This window comes from Ornithorhynchus anatinus, chromosome 11 (assembly GCF_004115215.2).
Source record: "Ornithorhynchus anatinus isolate Pmale09 chromosome 11, mOrnAna1.pri.v4, whole genome shotgun sequence".
NCBI classification, from domain to species: domain Eukaryota; kingdom Metazoa; phylum Chordata; class Mammalia; order Monotremata; family Ornithorhynchidae; genus Ornithorhynchus; species Ornithorhynchus anatinus.
In genome coordinates this window covers 16,611,280-16,629,179 of record NC_041738.1, presented here as the reverse complement: position 1 = coordinate 16,629,179, position 17,900 = coordinate 16,611,280, and the positions used below count along the sequence as shown (strand labels likewise).

Below are 17,900 nucleotides of genomic sequence, written 5' to 3'. Positions count from 1 at the left end.
AATGTCTATGCTCCTTAGACTGTGACCTCTAGATGGGACAAGGACTGTGCAGGATCTGATTATCTTATACCTACTATAGGGCTTGGTACACAGCAAATGCTTGTAAATATGATAATTATAATTATTATTAAGTAAACAGCATGGCCCTGTGGAAAGAGCACGGCTTGGGAGTCAGAGGTCTTGAGTCCTAATCCCGACTCCGCCACTTGTGAGTTGTGTGACTTTGGGCAAGCCACTTAGCTTCTCTCTGTGCCTCAGTTACCTCATCTGTAAAATGGGGATTAAGACTGTCAGCCCCAAGTGGAACAACCCGATTACCTTGTATCCCCCCAGCACTTAGAACAGTGCTTGGCACATAATAAGCACTTAACAAATTATATCGTTATTATTATTATTATTATTAATAAACATAAAGAGTCAGGTCCTGGTGCCTTCCTTGTTGTGCAGAGCAAAAGCATCAGGGGGTTGATTTCTCTTCCCAATAAGCCTGGTGTCTGCTCCAGGAAGGTTGCCCTGAATGAAGCCCAAAGGCAGCATGGCCATGACATAGTGGATAGAACACAGGCCTGGAAGTCAGAAGGTCTTGGGTTCTAATTCCGGCTCTGCCACGGATCTGCTGTGTGACCTTCGTGGCTCAGTGGAAAAGAGCCTGGGCTTCGGAGTCAGAGGTCATGAGTTCGACTCCCGGCTCTGCCACTTGTCAGCTGGGTGACTGTGGGCAAGTCACTTAACTTCTCTGTGCCTCAGTTAACCTCATCTGTAAAATGGTGATTAACTGTGAGTCTCACGTGGGACAACCTGATTACCCTGTATCTACCCCAGCGCTTAGAACAGTGCTCTGCACATAGTAAGTGCTTAACAAATACCAACATTATTATTATTATTATTACCTTGGGTAAGTCACTTCACTTTCCAGTGCCACAGTTACCTCATCTGTAAAATGGGGATTGAGACTGTGTGGCCCACATGGGACAGGGACTGTGTCCAACCAAATTTGCCTGTATCCATTCCAGTGCTTAGTACAGTGCCTGGTACATAATAAACACTTAACAAATACCACAATTACTATTAACTTTACCCTGGAACTGAGAGTCCATCAGTCATATTTATTGAGCACTTATTTTGTACTAAGCATTTGAGAAAGTAAAATATAACTGAGTTGGTAGACATGTTCTCTGCCCACAAGGAGCTTACAGCCTAGAAAGGAAGACAGACCTTTGTATAAATAAATTACATTATGAATACATATATAAATGCTATGGAGGTTAGGGAGGGTGCAAATCCTAATTCAAGGATGACGCAGAAGGTTGTGAGAGAAAAGAAAATGAGTGCTCAGTCAGGGTAGGCTTCTTAGAGGAGATGTGTTTATAATGTATATAATGTTTATAATGAGGCTTTGAAGTAAAGATTATCTGTCAGATATGAGGAGAGAGAGTTCCAGGTCAGTGGCAGGATGTGAACAAATGGTCGGCAGCGAGATAGATCAGATCAAGGTACAGTGAGTATGTTAGCATTTAAGGAGCAAAGTATGTGTGCTGGGTTGTACTAGGAAAGGTAGGAGGGGGCAAGGTGATTGAGTGTTTTAAAGCCGGCAGTAAGGAGTTTCTGTTTCATGTGGAGGTGGATGGGCCATCACTGGAGGTTCTCGAGGTGTGGGGAAATGGGGATTGTAGATTTTTGTAGAAAAATGATCCGGGCAGTCGAATGGGCTGAAGTAGGAGGTAGGGAAGTCAGCCAAGAGGCTCATGCAGTAGTTAAGACGAGATAGGATAAATGCTTGAATTAACATGATAGTGGTTTGGATGGAGAGGACAGGGTGGATTTTAGCAATATTGTGAAAATTGAAGTGAGAGGATTTGGTGACAAATTCAGGAGGGGGTTGAATGAGTGATGAGTGGAAGATAACCCCAAGGTTATGGACTTGTGAGACTGGGAGTGTGGTGGTGATGAGAAAGTGGTGATGAGAAAGTCAGAGGGAGGACATGGTTTGGGTGAGAATATGAGTTCTGTTTTGGACATGTCCCCGCTCTACAGAGTGTGTGCTCCTTCTGGGCAGGGGTGGCGTCTACCAACTCTATTGTACTGTACTCACCCAAGCAGTTAGTACAGTGGTCTGCACACTGTAAGCACTCAATAGTGCCATTAACGAATTGATTGCTCCTGGTTCTACTCAGATATCAATCAATCGTATTTATTGAGCGCTTACTAGATGCAGAGCACTGTACTAAGCACTTGGGAGGGTACAATTCAACCAAATTAGCAGACTCGTTCCTGCCAATAACGAGCTTACAGTCTAGAGATGTGCAAAATGGTTGGACCTCTTTCTTTGCCTCTCACCCCCTAACTTTGGGGGTCCTTCAGGGCTCTGGCTAGATCCCCTTCTCTTCTCAATCTATACTCATTCCCATGGGAAGCTCATCAGCTCAGCCATGGCTTCAGCTACTGTCTTTTCATCTGATTACCAAATCTACCCTGTTGGCCCTGGACTCTCTCCTTCCCTATAATCTCATATGTTTTTCCTTCCTCCAAACCTAGTGGAAAGAGCCCGGGTCTGGGAGTCAGGAGCCCTGGGTTCTAATTCCAGCTCTACCACATGCCTGCTGTGTGACCTTGGCCAAGACACTTAACTTCTCTGGGCCTCAGTTTCCTCATCTGTAAAATGGGGATTTAATACCTGTTCTCCCTACCTCCTAGACTGTGAGCCCCACATAGGACAGGGACCGTGTCTGACCTATCGTTTGTCTACCCCATTGCTTAGTACAGTACTTGGCCCATAGTTAAGCACCACAGATATTATTATTATCAAAGATGCTTAGTCCAGTGCTCTGCAAACAGTACTCACCAAATACAATGGATTGATAATAGACTGTAAACTGGACTCTAGACTGTAGGCTGCCTTCTAGACTGTAAATTTGTTTTAGGCAAGAAATGTGTCTCTTTGTTGTTATAATGTACCCTCCCAAGCACTTAGTACAGTGCTCTATACACAGCAAGTGCTCAATAAAAACAGTTGACTGACTGACTGAATCCCCTTCCAGGGAAGTAGAAACTTGGGAAAGAGAGGAGACTAGTGAGGGGTGGAGAAGGGTCAGAAAGGGGGTGGACTTCAGGGAATCAATCAATCAATCACTCATGTCTATACTAAGCTCTTGGGCGAATACAATATAACAGAGTTGGTAGACACATTCCCTGCCCACAATAAGCTTGGAGTCTTGAGGGGGAGAAAGACCAAGAGGACAATATTTTCCTTCTTCCTACACTCAAAGGTCTGGTTCCCAGTCTATCTCTTGGCCTTCCCTCCATCGCATTTCCATGCAGAATAAAATGCTGCATTTCTCAAGAAAAAAAATCCCAGGCCTGACCTGGCTCTGGTCCATGAATAGGTAGTGGGAGACTCAGCAGATGTTCAGTGACTGGGTGACCATTAGGAAGAGAGAAGCATTTGGGTGATAGTGAGGTGTGGTCTGGGGAGCCTCCTCACTTGAGTCCTGCCCCTGACAGGCTCGGTGGCTTAACCTGCCTGTGCTTCAATTTCTCTTTGGGTAAAATGGGGGCGACAATGCCTGCTCCTCCTACCTCAAAGGGGTGTTAGGAGCTGAGGAGAGGAAAGGCTTTTGAGAAATCCAGAGGATTTTTGAAATAGTCAGGAAACTTGAAAAGCAGTGTGACCTAGTGGAGGGAGGCACAGGACAGAGAGGCAGGAGACTTGGTTCTAACCCTGTCTCCTCCACTTCAGTCATTTAGTGAGCACCCCCTCGACCCCTCCCTTTCCCCAGGACTCCTGTGTGTGTACATGGCAACCCCCACAATCTCTCCCTATCCCCAGGGATCTTGTGTGTGTGGTGATTTTCCACCCTCCCCATGGGTCCTGTGAGTGCGGTAACCCCCCCACCCTGACCCTCCACTCCAGAGGTCAGTCAGTCAGTTAGTCTTGGGATAGTACAACATTAAACAGACACATTCCCTGCCCACAGCTGATCTCCTACTCCAGTGGCAAAGTTTACGATGACTTGAACGAAGATCAGCAGGGCCGGGTGGTCTTTGCAGCCAACTACCTGGCTGGGGACGCTTCCCTGGGGATCATTTCCCTGAAGCCCAGCGACGAGGGCGAGTACACCTGCAAGGTGAAGAATGCCGGCCGCTATCAGTGGAATCACATCATGCTCAAGGTCCTAGGTGAGATCCGCCTGCCCCACTGGAAGGAGGGCCATCAGCCCAGCGCCGACCTCACCTCCCTCTTCCCCGCTGCTGGGATCAGGAGTCCCAAATTATAGATTCCCCTACTTGGGGCAGACCTCTTTGAGAGGTCATTGAGTCCAACCCCCTGCCTCTGGGCCAGAGGCAAATATAAAGAGTCTGGAACCGATATACCCAGGGAGGAAGAATCCACACTTTCCTTGATCACCCATTCTGGGATTTAACTCTGGTCAGGAAGTTTTTGAATATAGCTAACCCAAAGATCTCCTACTGCAGTTCCTTATACTCCTTTACTCTTTAGCAAAAATAAATACTGAATACTAGCCCCTTCCAACCCTGCCCTCTAGATGTTTTCCTCTCACACCCACATTCTGTCCTAAATTTTCCATTTACGTGCCTCGAAAACCCTTTCCTAAATGATTCTTGGACCTTGAGATGGACAGCGCTGGCACTGATTCTGTGGTCAGAGAGGGCAACAGCTGGAATGTGGCCTGGGGAAATGGAAATAGAGAGACATTCAATCAATCAAACCTATTTATTGACTGCTTACTGTGTGCAGAGCACTGTACTAAGAGCTCACAGTGCCACAATGAGCTTGCAGTCTAGAAGGGACAGTATGGGGCTCTACAGAGTGGGTGGTTGGGACCCATCTTCTCCACTGTGGGAGAAGACCATTAACTGGATTTGGAATTCTTCCCTTGTCAGTGAAGCCATCCAAGCCAAAGTGTGAAATGGAAGGAGAGCTGACGGAAGGAGGAGACCTGACCTTGCAATGCACATCGGCCTCAGGCACCAAGCCCATCACCTACCACTGGCAGCGCGTCGTAGAGAGGGAAGGAGGTGACCCACACCTGCCCCCCAAATCACAGATAGGTATGTCCCTTTCCTGGACCCTCATTCTGGCTGGCCCACTGGCTCGCTGAATGACCTTAACTAAGTCATTTCACCTGTCCAGGCCTCACTTTCTCCATCTCTAAAAGGATCTTGATGCCAAATGAGAAAAGATATGAGAAAAGGCTCTGAGCTCCTAATAGTTGGGCATCGAGATCTAGTGGAAAAAGGGCAGGACTGGGTGCCGGAAGACCTGGGTCCAAATCCCAGCTTCACCACGAGCCCGTTGTGTGATGGTGGACATGTCACTTCACCTTTTGGGGCTTCTATCGCTTCATCTTCTCCCTGGGAAGCAGCATGGCATACTGGATAGAGCATGGGCCTGGGAGTCAGAAGGTCACGGGTCCTAATCCCAGCTCTGCCATTTGTCTGATGTGTGGCCTTGGGCAAGTCACTTCACTTCTCTGTGCCTCAGTTCCCTCATCTGGAAAATGGGGATTGAGACTGTGAACCCCACTTGGGACAGGACAGCGTCCAACCCAATTTGCTTGTATCCACCCCAGCACTTAGTACAGTGCCTGGTACATAATAAGCGCTTAACGAATACCACAGTTATTATTATTATTATTTTCCATTAAAGGGGGAGAAGACAGCATCGTGAGCCCTCAGTCCCGTACTGTGTGTGGGGCAGGGACTGAGTCCAATCTCATAACCTTACCTGCCTCTCATCTGCCTACCCCAGCCTTTACCACACAGTATAAGTACTTAATAAATGCCACTGTTGTCATTCTTAGGAAAAGGTGCTTAAGGACTTTGGGGGTACAGAACAAAGCAGGTGAATCAGCCAGGCTCCATGCCACCTCCTAGGGGACTCATGATCTCTCCTTCTCCCTCGGCCAGACTATGACCACCCAGGGCGAGTTTTGCTGCAGAACCTCACTTTGTCTGCCTCCGGGGTGTACCAGTGCACTGCGAGCAACGAGGCTGGCAAGGAGAGCTGCCAGGCTGAAGTGGCTGTTCAGTGTAAGTATCTCAGGGCCAAGGCCCTCCCTTGGTTTTCTTTCAGGGTGACCCATTGGGGGCCAAACCCAACTGCCAGATTCCTCCTAAATGAAGGGAGCTCATGTGTCTCTCAGCTCTGTTGGACTGTACATTCCCAATTAGTACAGTGCTCTGCACACAGTAAGTACTCAGTAAATACCACTGACTGATTCCAGTCCCATTTTTGTTAGGAAAATCTAAGCAAGAGTCTCTCCTCATTACAGTGAGCTCCCAGAGGGCAGGGATAATGTCTACCAACTCTATTGTCCTCTCCCAAATACTTAGCACAATGCTTTGCCCACACTGAGTGCTCAATAAATAACATTGGTGGATTGATGGAGTGAATGAAGATGGATGAGCGAGAGGGCCATGATCCCACTACCTCCAAGCATCCCATTGGAGACAGAATCCTGGACAGGAGGATGGGGGGGGGGGTCCAGCTGGATGGTGCTGGTGCAGCTAATTGTCTTAAGGCTTTCCTTCCACCCAACCTGGGAAGGGGAAACTGAATCCCTGGATTGAATAATGGAAATCCCTGGTTATTGAGGACTTGGGATCAAATTTTTTAATCTGGGGGCTCCACCAAATTGCACGGGCATCTACTGGCCATACAGTTGACTATACTTGAGTGTAGCAAGTTAGAGACTCAACATTATATTCTGGGAAGAGAAGAATTCAATCACCCCTGTCCAGGAGCTGTTTTTTCTGCATCCCACATTGCCCAAACCAGCTCCAAACCCGGCCCTGCTCAGGGCTCCAGGGGAAGGGTGGCATTTCTCTTCATTTGTTATGGGAGGCAGAGGGAGAGGAGGAAGTGGTGAAAGAAGCCCAGGTTGACCTTTCAGCATCTAAAAGGAACAAATGCTTATTTGAAGGGGCATCTGAGCCTCACCAAGGGTTCCAGCTCCAGGGCCACCCTCAGCTCAGTCTTGGCCACTCCCTGAACCTGGGGCTAGTAGTGTCTTTGGTAAGCCCTGCCTCAGTTTTTCCTTTCCAGCTGGCTTGAGCACCCTAATGCACAGGAAGAAATGTCTCAGGAAAAACACTGAGAAATGCGGTGCCCCCTGGTTAGGCCAGTGGTCGTTCCACTGGCAAGGAGGCAGACTGGGACACTGGGAGGAGCAGTTCTCTTTCCTCATTTCCCCTACCTGCCCTCCTTTCTGTGTCCATTGTGCACTTGGATGTGGACCCCATTTGCACTTAGTTACTCACCCCAGCCCCACAGTACTTCTGTATATATCCTTAAAGTCCTGCTATTTCCCCTCTCTGTTATGTTTGTAATTGTCTGTCTCCCCTTTAAATTGTAAGCTCCTTGGAGGCAGAAATCACATCTACCAATTCTATTGTATTGTACTTTCCCAAGCATTTAAAGCAGTGCTCTGCACACAGCAAGCACTCAGCAAATTCAGTTGATTGATTGATTGACTGATATAAGCGTGGACCCTCTGGCCCACTTAACTTTCCTGACATTCCCGTTCAACTGCTAATATATCCAAGCACTGCTTGAATCAATCAGCCAATCAGTGGGTTTTATTCGTTCATTCATTCAATCATATTTATTGTTTACTCTGTGCAGAGCACTGTATTAAGTGCTTGGGAGAGTACAGTACAATAATAAACAGACACACTCACATTCCCTGACCACAGGGAGCTTAGAGTCTAGATGGGGGGAGACAGATATTCATGTAAATAAATTACAGATTTATTCATTTAGTCATATGTATAAAGCACTTACTGTGTGCAGAGCAGTCTACTAAGTGCTTGGGAGAGTACAATAAAACAATAAACAGACACATTCCCTGCCCACAACAAGCTTAGAGTCTAGAGCCAGGGAGGCAGACATCAATACAAATAAATAAATTACGGATACGTACATAAGTGCTGTGGAGCTGGGAGGGAGGAAGAGCAAAAGGAGCAAGTCAGGGTGATGCAGAAGAGAGTAGAAGAAAAGGAAAGGGGGTGGTGCTTAGTCTGGGAAGGCCTCTTGAAAGAGATGTGCCTTCAATTAGGCTTTGAATTGTCTGTCAGATTTGAGGAGGGAGGGCATTCCAGGCCAGAGTCAGGATGTGGACTAGGGATCAGCGGTGAGAGAGGCGAGATTACGGCCCAGCAAGGAGGTTAGCACTAGAGGAGCCAAATGTGTGGGTTGGGATGTAGAAGGAGAGTAGCGAGGTGAGGTAGGAGCGGGCAAGATGGTGGAGTGCTTTAAAGCCAATAGTGAGGAGTTTTGGTTTGATGCAGAGGTGGTTAGACAACCACTTAGTTTTTTGAGGAGTGGGATAAGATGTCCTGAACGTTTTGGTAGAAAAATGATCTGGGCAGTAGAATGAAGTATGGACTGGAGTGGGGAGACACAATAGGCTGGGAGATCAGCAAAGAGACTGATGCAGTAATCCAGGAGGGAGAGGATGATTGTATTTTGAAGAGGAAAGGGTGGATTTTGGCAACGTTGTGAAGATGGGACCAACAGGATATAGTGATGGATTGAATAGGTGGGTTGAATGAGAGAGAAGTCAAGGATAATCTCAGGTTACGGGAAGATGTGTATATAAGTGCCGTGGGTCTGGGATGGGGGGGATGAACAACAGCGTAAATCAGGGTGATGCAGAAGGGATTGGGAGAGGAGGAAAGGGGGGCTTAGTCAGGGAAGGCCTCTTGGAGGAAATGTGCCTTTATTCATTTATTCATTTATTCATTCATTCAATCAATCATTTATTGAGTGCTTACTGTGTGCAAAACAGTAAGTGCTTGGGAGAATACAGTACAACAATATAGGCACAATCCGTGCCCATAGTGAGGTCACAGTCTAGAGGGGAAGACAGTAAGGGTATTGCAGGCCAGAGGCAGGACATGGGTGATGGCAAGATAGATGAGATAGAAGCAGAGTGAGAAGGTTCTCATTAGAGGAGCAAAGTGGGCTGGGCTGTAGTAGGAGAGTGGCAAGGAGAGGTAGGAGGAGGCGAGGTGAGGCAGGAGGGGCCAAGTTGTTTGAGTGAACATTCACTGTGGGCAGAACACTTTGCAGAGTACAGTAAAGTGGAGTTAGACACAGTTCCTGCCTTCAAGGAGCTTTTAGTCTAGCAGGACAGAAAGTCATTCCAGCTAAGGGAAACAGAAGAGTATAAGGATATGTACATAAATACTGAGTGGGTGGGGCAGGTATCAAAGTGTTTAGGAGGTATGACCCAAGTACACAGGTGATGCAGAAGGGAGGGAGAATACTGTGGGGAAATAAGAAATGAGTAGAGGAAAGCGTCCTGGAGAAGATATAATTTTAGTAGATAGGGAAAAGATAGGGAAAGTAGTGGTCTCTTGCATATGAAGGGGGAAGAAGTTCCAGGAAAGAGGAAGGACACGAGCAAGAGGTCAAAAGAGCAAGGGACAGGGAGATGATGGCATAATGGATGGGTTGTAGTGGGAGATGAACAAGTTTGGTAGGAGGGAGAGAGCTGAAAAATAGCAGTAAAGTCATTGTCCTTCTCAATCAGTCGGCCGATCGATTGATGGATCTCTCCCATTGATTATTGGTAATGTTCCTGCTCACTTTTCTCCCACCCTTTTCTGAGGAAACAGATGTTCAGAGCGTCGGCATGATGGCAGGGGCTGTGGCCGGGATGGCTGCAGGAGCCTTGCTGGTTCTACTCCTGGTATGGCTGTTGATTCGGAAGAAAGACAAGAAGAGGCATGAGGAGGAAGAGAGACCCAATGAGATCAGGTAAATACCTCTGGGCATCCGCCCAGCTCCGGAGAGCCCTGCAGAGGCGGCACACTGGGCAGGAAGCGCGTCCAGTTGCCTTTGAAGAGTGAGTTGGAAAGACTTGAAACCAATGATTTCTCAGTTGCAGAAAACCCCAGCCAGAGCCCGTAAACCTGCCTTGCTGGCCGGTCCTTGTACCAGGCTCCAGACCTCAGAATGAGGCTATTCTCATGGTTATTTGGCATTCCTCCTCATTCAGTGGGAGGGAGACGGGGAGGCGGGTAGGGGGGAGATAGGGAAGGGAGGAAGGAGAAGAAATGGGAGATGGGAGAGTGACACAGGGTGTCAATCAATCAGTGGTATATACTGAGCTCTTCTCATATGCAGAAATAGAGAGAGTTGGTGGACACGATCCCTGCCCATAAAGAGCTTACAGTCTAGAGGTGAAGACAGACGTTAAAATAAATTACAGGTAGGAGAAATGGGAGAGTGTAAGTGTATGAACGTAAGTGCTGTGAGGCTGGGGTTGGGATGACGATCAAGTGCTTAAAGGGTGTACATCCAAGTACATAAGTGATACAGAAGGGAGGGCAAATAGGGGAAATGAGGGATTAGTTAGGGAAGGCCTCTTGGAGGAGATGGGATTTTAGGAAGACATCACCCCATACTAGATGTTTCCCAGTGCTGCTCTCCCTTATGCCCTCCCCCTGCTGCCCAAGGGAAAGGGATTGTTTGGGAAAGAAGAAGAAGAAAAGGAAGAAGGAGAAGAGTGAAGAAGAGAAGGGGAAGGAGAAGATGAAGGGGTAGGCTTCCATGGCTAGAGCAGAGCCTCACATCCCCACTGGTCCGTGGCTTGTAAGAATCGAGGACTTTCTGCCTCCATTCAAAGGAATTGTCATAATCTCCTGCTCAGTGGCTGACTGGCTGGACTGTTTCCCATAAACTGCTTTCTGGGCTGAGACACACCCTGCAAATCGATAGGGCATTCCTATCCTGGGTCACCCTTTCCTACTTTGCTCCACTACCCTCGCCCATCTGCTCTCCTCCCTCTTCTTGCTCCAACTCAGTTTCCTCTTCACCCTCTTCTTAGCAGTCCTTTCCTGCCCACCCAGATTCCTCGCCAACTCACTTCTGGACACACCCACAAGCTGCTTCCTACTTCCTTTTGCTCTATGATCCCTTTAAATGTCCACCCTCCTGCCAACTTCTAGTCTGCTCTGTCGAGCAACCTCTTCCAACCATGTCATCTGCCCCCAAACACACACATACACATATCTCTGCCCTATTCACCTACAGGCTGAGGGGTCTCAGTGTTTGCCAGGGGGATCTTGGGACCAGGATGACTGGCCATTCCCAAAAAGAAAGGACAGGTTGGAGCAGATCAAGTGGAAGATATAACAGGTGTGGATGCTGCCAGAGGTCTCATGCCCAGGGGCTGGGGGGAGTGGGAGCCTTTACCAAATGGGAAACAACTTATGAATTTGGCTCTTGAAACCTTCAGTAGGAAGTGTTGCATTCTGCCTGTAGAAGAGTCAGAAGTGGGGGAGGGAGAAGACAGGAGAAGGTTGGAAAGGAAGTGGGAATCCCACTTATCTATTTTCTTCTGTCACTACATCTCAGCTCAAATTCTTTGTTCCTCTCAAGCTCACTTTTCACAGTGTCTCGGTCTCAAATCTCCCAACATCATGCTGCCGCCCATTTTCCTACCTGGAACTCCCTCCTCCTTCATATCCAACAAATCACTACCCTCCCCTTCTTTCAAAGCCCTTCTGAAATCACATCTCTTTCAAGAAGGCTTCCCTGATTAATTTCCCATCTTCCCACCCTGTTTTCCCACCACCCAAGCACCTAAGCATCTACCCACAAAGCATTTCTATACAAATCCTTATCTTGCATTACTTGTGCATCCATTTATTTTAGTGTCTGTTTCCCCTGCTAGATTGTAGGATCTTTAAGGGCAGAGATCAGGTGTACTAATTCTATTAAACTCCCAGTGCTCCATCAATCTGATTTTTTTTATGGTATTTGTTAAGCACTTACTATAGGTCAAGCATTGAGGTAGATACAAGTGAATCAGACCAGACACAGTCCTTGTCCTGCGTGGAGCTCACAGTCTAAGTAGGAGGTAGAGCATGTATTGCATCCCCATTCTGCAGTTGAGGAAACTGAACCATAGAAAAGGTAAGTGACTTTCCCAAGGTCACACAGCAGGCTTGTGGTGGAGCTGGGATTAGAACCCAGGTCCTCTGGCTCCCAGGTCACGTTACTTACTTTGATTAATGGAAATACTTAAGGCATGGATTGGAACTGTGACTATTTGACTGAGGTTGCTCCTGCCTTCCCTCATTTTTAACCCCTTCTGGTTCCTGTTCCCAGGGAAGATGCAGAGGCTCCCAAAGCCCGTCTGGTGAAGCCCGGCTCATCTTCCTCGGGGTCCCGCAGCTCCCGCTCAGGCTCCTCCTCCACCCGCTCCACAGCCAACAGCGCCTTCCACAGCCAGCGGACACCATTATCAGAAGCCGTACCTCCTCCTGGAGTCTCGAACCACCCATACAGCCTGGTGGGTCTGGAGGCCACGGGTGCGGAGCTTAGTAAAGTGCATCCCGCCACCTTGAGCAAGAGGAGCACTCCACCGGGCCCCACCCCCAGCCTGAGCCAGCCCTTCCAGACCGTCTGAGATGGTCTGAGCCTCAACGGACTCTCCCCCAGGCTGGCCCAGGGCAGAATCTCCTCCTACACAGATTTTTGGGGGAAGAGGGCACAGGAGGGAAGGCCTTCTTAGCATCTGAGGAGCAGCTGCCACCTGCCACCCCCAGGTTCCACCAGGCTATCCATCCATCCCTCACATCCATCCCCCCCGCCCCCCCAAATCCATTAGAGGCCCGGGACAGGCTCACCAAGAACACTGGTTCTCCAAAGCACCAAATGAGTGAAAACTGAAAGCAAGAGCTTGGGCAGGAAGCCCGCTCGGCACAATTTCCTTCCTTGCTGTAAGTTAGGAAGGGTAGGTCAAAGGGAGGCCAGAACATAACAAGCCTGGCTAGGACCGGCTCCAGCTCATTGACTCCCAGTGGCTTCGAGATACACAGTGGCTGCAGAGTTCGTTCTCTTTCCTAGCCCCAACCCGAAGTTGCTTCTCTGTAACCTCTGTGGGTCAGTGGGGCTGTTTGAACAGCCCCCCTGCAGGGGTCCACAGCATGGAGACCCAGTCTTAGCTTTCGCTTCTCCTCCTGGCCAGCACCTGATCACTACCATCCCTACAGCTCTGCTTGCACTGAGCTCTGAATGCTTTCTGGATGGGGAGGGGGCCAGATCAGGGGAGTGGAGGAAAAGCCCTCAGGGAGGAGGAGAGGTGTGAGGGAAGAAGGAGAGCAAGAGACTGTTGGCTCATGGCACCTCCAGAAACTGAACCCTGAAATGGGAACTGAGCCTGATGTTCCAAAGCAGCCGTAAAGAACGGTACTGTGTGGATCTCCGGGCACATGAGGAGTTCTGGGTTTTTTCCACCCCTTGGATCCATGCTGGTTTGCCCTGCTGAGGCCAGATTTTGGCTTCCCTCCTGCACACCCGCTCCCTCCACCCCACACATCTGGGTGGCTTTGGAGGCCAGAAGAGGGCTTTGGGCTTTTTACTGGGAAAGGAAGCTTGGAGTGAATGAGGATAAGAGCCGAGGTGGCTGGGGGGAGATCTCCAAGGCCCAACTGAGGGATGGCCTTGTAGCAGGGCTGGAGACAGCACTGGGGTCTCCTATTTCTGAGGAGAAGAAAAGACCGAATGCTGGAGCTAGAATGAATGTGGTCCTTCAATCTGCTCAGAGTTGGGCTTGCCCCTGTGCTTTGGTTTCCAGAGAAGCGTCGTGGTTCCGGTCTGGGGATGGGGGTGGATTCCCGGGCCTGAAGGAACACGACATCTCATCTGCTAAGACCAGGTTTCTCTGGCTCTGGATATAGCAAGCAATGACAGAGTAGAGTCCAAAAATGAAAGGTGGCTGGCAAGGTTGGAGCCAGGCTTTGAGTCCCCAGGTCAAAATTCAGTCCCTCCCTCTCCAGAACCCCTCTTCTGTCATGCGGGCACTCCTGGCCCACTGCTTCGGGTACTGTTTTTAGCCTGAGCAGCCAGCTTGGAGCTGAGCAGGGAGGGGCACTTGTTAGGGTGACCGCGGGGAACAGGGGGTCGGCAAGCCCAATGGCTAATCTGGCAGCAGAAAAGGGGAATTTCCCCTGTCGTCATTGGAAAGAGCTCCCTGCTAGAGCAATAGAGGAGGGGAGAAGAACAGCTGGTTTCTAAATGGGAGTCCATGTAACAAGCCCGTTAGAAAGTCTGAGGGGCCCAGGACTTTAGGATTGTACCAGTTTGGTCTTAACTCAGGAAGGAGGAACCGCATAGGGTTACTGCTCCCTGAAGGAGTTGGTTTTCTGGTGTCACAATTAACTTCTGGCATCTTGCTCCACTGCACATTGGGTCCAGGCACACCCTGACCGCTTCTATTTGCTCTTGCCAAAACCCTTTGCAAAAAAGGGCAGCAAATAGCATTGATGTTAATGAGGATGCTATATCCCTTGGGGGTCCTAACTGCACATCTCCCCAGAACATGCCAGTGCCTGCTGTATTGGCATTTCCTCTCCCCTTCACCTGAAGAGGGCAAGCCTTGCTACTAGCAAGATAAAGTCTGTAATTTGGCCAGCTGAATTTTAGAGGCCCTGAATGCATGGAGAACTCTGGTTTCTAGCAGTCTTGCACATAATTCAAACTTCCTCCCACCAGCTGAGGTGACTTTAATGCTATTTAAGGGGGGATGCTGTTAACATATCACCTGTGCTACAGAGTAGTAGGAAAAGTCCTGTTTCTTCTGGAGTCCTCTGACCCAGCTGAGGTAATGTGTGCACCCTCACCTGTATTATCAATGGCATTTTGCTTTTACCATCATACTGTCTGGTCAATGTCCCACAGTCCCATTTCTGGCACTGGCTCCTGAGAATAGATGGATTTACTCATCAAACCCCCACCCTCGACTGGAAAGAAGTCGATTAGAGTTGCTCAAAGAACAGAAGACCAAGATGGCAGCCGGATTCTCAAACTCATTTAGCAAGCTCCTCTAAGAAACATTTTTACCTCGGACACCTACCGTGGATTCATAAGGCAGAGCAAATAAATTAGTTACAGCAGAACCCAAAATTAGTTAAGGTCAGGGAGGGAGAGTGGGATGGATACAAGAACACTGAAAGCTATATAATGGCTGAAGTCTGGACATAAGATATTGTATCCTCCTGGGTCTTTGCTTGATATATTAGGTACAGGACTCAAAGTGAGTGTCGTTGAATTGAAAGAGGTCCAATTCAGAATCACCTCATTCTGACCTTCATCCACTCCATGTTAGTTAGCTGAATTGGAGCCTTTAATATGAAACCAAAAAGGGAATTTACTAGAGGTAAGTTTTTTTATATATATATAAAGGATGACCATTTTGCTTGCAAAGGAGAAATGAGTTATCTACGGAACAAGAAGGATGTGAAGGAGAAAGCAATGTACCAAACTTGATTCTGTAAACTAATACTTAAAGCATCTAACTTCATGTAGTATTCAAATTATTTCACTAGTGCTGTGGCATTCATGCTTATGTAGTTGTATTTTGTTTCAAATGCCAAAACTGATTTTACTTTTCTTCTGTCTGCTGCAACTTAGTGTAATACGAACCATGTTTAAGAGGCACAAAAGCAAAATATTTATTATAGATTCCCTTCAATCACAACTGTAGACCTTTTTTTTTAAATAAAGATTTTGCAGAGGGAAAAGGTTGCTGCTCAAATACCCGCTTTGCAGAATTGTTTCTCAGCACAGTTGCTCAACAGAAGCGGTGAAGGATGAAAGCTGGATAAAACCATTAAAGAACAAGGGCTGGCTGAATATCCTTCCCATTTATCAGAATTTAAACCAAGGCTCCCTCATGCAATTGCAAAAATCTGCACTGCTACTGGGGTAAAGTAGAAGCCTCAAACTAATGCCGCTGTGATTGATTTATTAAAAAGGAAACCAGAGTTGTGTGGTCTGATGTTACAGCTTTCTCCTCCAGTGAATGTTGGGAGAAAACTTGTAAAATGCAGTGCCGTCAATAAAATCAATGTCTTTGAATTTATAGAGCACTTTTCTTCCGAGGAGCAGAGAGGAACTGATTGATCTTGAGAGATTGGAAAACTGAGGCTTAGTAGTTTGCTAATCACACTGAGAGATGGTGGAGTCAAAACCAGCATCTGGTCTTCTCTACCTTTCAGCCCAGAAAATGGTTCATAATTGTACCTGTGGACTAAAGTGGCCTAATCTGCCCCTTCCCTCTTTAAAAACTTCCATCCTGATCTGCTATGTGTCTTTTCCCTCCCCTATCCCTCACTCACTTCCCAGAATAACTCTGAAGCAATGAAAGATTTGGGGTTTTCATTAAACCAGATCAAGGGCTAGAAGGGAGCTCCTTTGGGTGGAGGGTCTAGGGACAGGTGTTCCAAGAGGAGAGTTTCAAAAAAGGATTATCAGTCAATCAGTGGTATTTACCGAGCGCTTACATTGTAGTATTAATTATACTTACATTACATGCAGAACATTATACTAAACATTTGGGAAAGTACAGTATAAAAGAATTGATAGACATGGTCCCTGCCTTCAAGGACCTTAATCTAGTGGGGGAGATAACTGTAAAACTGGGGATTAATATACAATTCTTAACTCTAACAATTCCCCTAAGCCAGCCTCTCAACTCTCTCCTACTTTCCCCAATATGTCTACCCCTCTTGCATTCATTCATTCATTCAATCGTACATGGATATTTAATAGGCTTTGTTTATCTTTGAGAGGACTCTTCTGCAGCAAAAGAAAGTATTTACTGACATTTCCAGAGAGAAGAAAGGCAGAGATATGAATGGCCAACTCTGGAAGATTCAAGGCCTGGATTTTGTTCCTCTTCCCAACACCCTGTGATTAGCTGAGTTTTGGCTATTTTACTACTAAAGTTTGTTAATAGTGGGCTGATTGATTGATTGATTGGCTAAAATGGGGTTATTTGTGGATACCAGTAATCAGAGCCTGTTTGTTCCCCATGATCACAGAAAAACTCGTTCACTCATTCAATTGAATTTATTGAGTGCTTACTGTGTGCAGAGCACTGTACTAAGCACTTGGAAAGTACAATTCAGCAATAAAGAGGGACAATCCCTGCCCACACAGGGTTTACAGTCTAAAAGGGGGGGAGACAGACATCAAATCAAGTAAACAGGCATCAAAATAAATAAAATTATAGATATGTACATATATACACAAGTGCTGCGGGGCGGGGAGGGGGGTAGAACAAAGGGAGCGAGTCGGGGTGACGCGGAGGGGCGCAGGAGCTGAGGAAAGGGGGGGCTTAGTCCGGAAAGGCCTCTTGGAGGAAGTGAGCCTTCAGTAAGGCTTTGAAGGAGGGAAGTGTGATTGGCAGATTTGAGGAGGGAGGGCGTTTCAGGCCAGAGGAAGGATGTGGGCCAGGGGGCCACAGCGGGACTGGGAGAGGCACAATGTGAAGATTAGCACCAGAGGAGTGGAGTGTGTGGGCTGGGATGTAGAAGGAGAGAAGGGAGGTGAGGTAATTGGGGGCAAGTGGATGGAGAGCTTTGAAGCCAATAGTGAGGAGTTTTTGTTTGATACAGAGGTTGATAGGCAAACACTGGAGATTTTTGAGGAGGGGGGTGATATGCCCAGAACATTTCGGTAGAGAGATAATCCAGGCAGCAGGGTGAAATATGGACTTGAGAAGCAACGTGGCTCAGTGGAAAGAACCCGGGCTTGGGAGTCAGAGATCATGGGTTCTAATCCCGGCTTCGCGCCTTGCCAGCTGTGTGACTTTAGGCAAGTCACTTAACTTCTCTGGGCCTCAGTTACCTCATCTGTAAAATGGGGATTAAAACTGTGAGCCCATGTGGGACAACCTGATCACCTTGTATCCCCCCAGTGCTTAGAACAGTGCTTTGCACATAGTAAGTGCTTAACAAACATACCAGTCCCTGGTGCCAGCAGCCCTCTGCCACACCCTTCCATTCTGTCCCCTGATTAGACTGTAAGCCCGTCAATGGGCAGGGATTGTCTCTATCTGTTGCCGAATTGTACATTCCAA

At 47.8% G+C, this 17,900-nt stretch overlaps 1 protein-coding gene across 1 annotated transcript in view; it reads left to right on the top strand.

Moving 5' to 3' along the window:
- Nucleotides 1–15,899, top strand: part of LOC100082652 (CXADR like membrane protein) — an 88,407-nt gene extending 72,508 nt beyond the window's left edge. Inside the window, exons 3-7 of the mRNA XM_029075691.2 lie at nucleotides 3,975–4,176; nucleotides 4,903–5,070; nucleotides 5,929–6,051; nucleotides 9,643–9,784; nucleotides 12,143–15,899. Of these exons, the coding sequence (XP_028931524.1) occupies nucleotides 3,975–4,176; nucleotides 4,903–5,070; nucleotides 5,929–6,051; nucleotides 9,643–9,784; nucleotides 12,143–12,443 (936 nt within the window). The 3' untranslated portion in view covers nucleotides 12,444–15,899. The remainder of the gene's footprint in view (nucleotides 1–3,974; nucleotides 4,177–4,902; nucleotides 5,071–5,928; nucleotides 6,052–9,642; nucleotides 9,785–12,142) is intronic.
- Nucleotides 15,900–17,900: the final 2,001 nt, after the last annotated feature.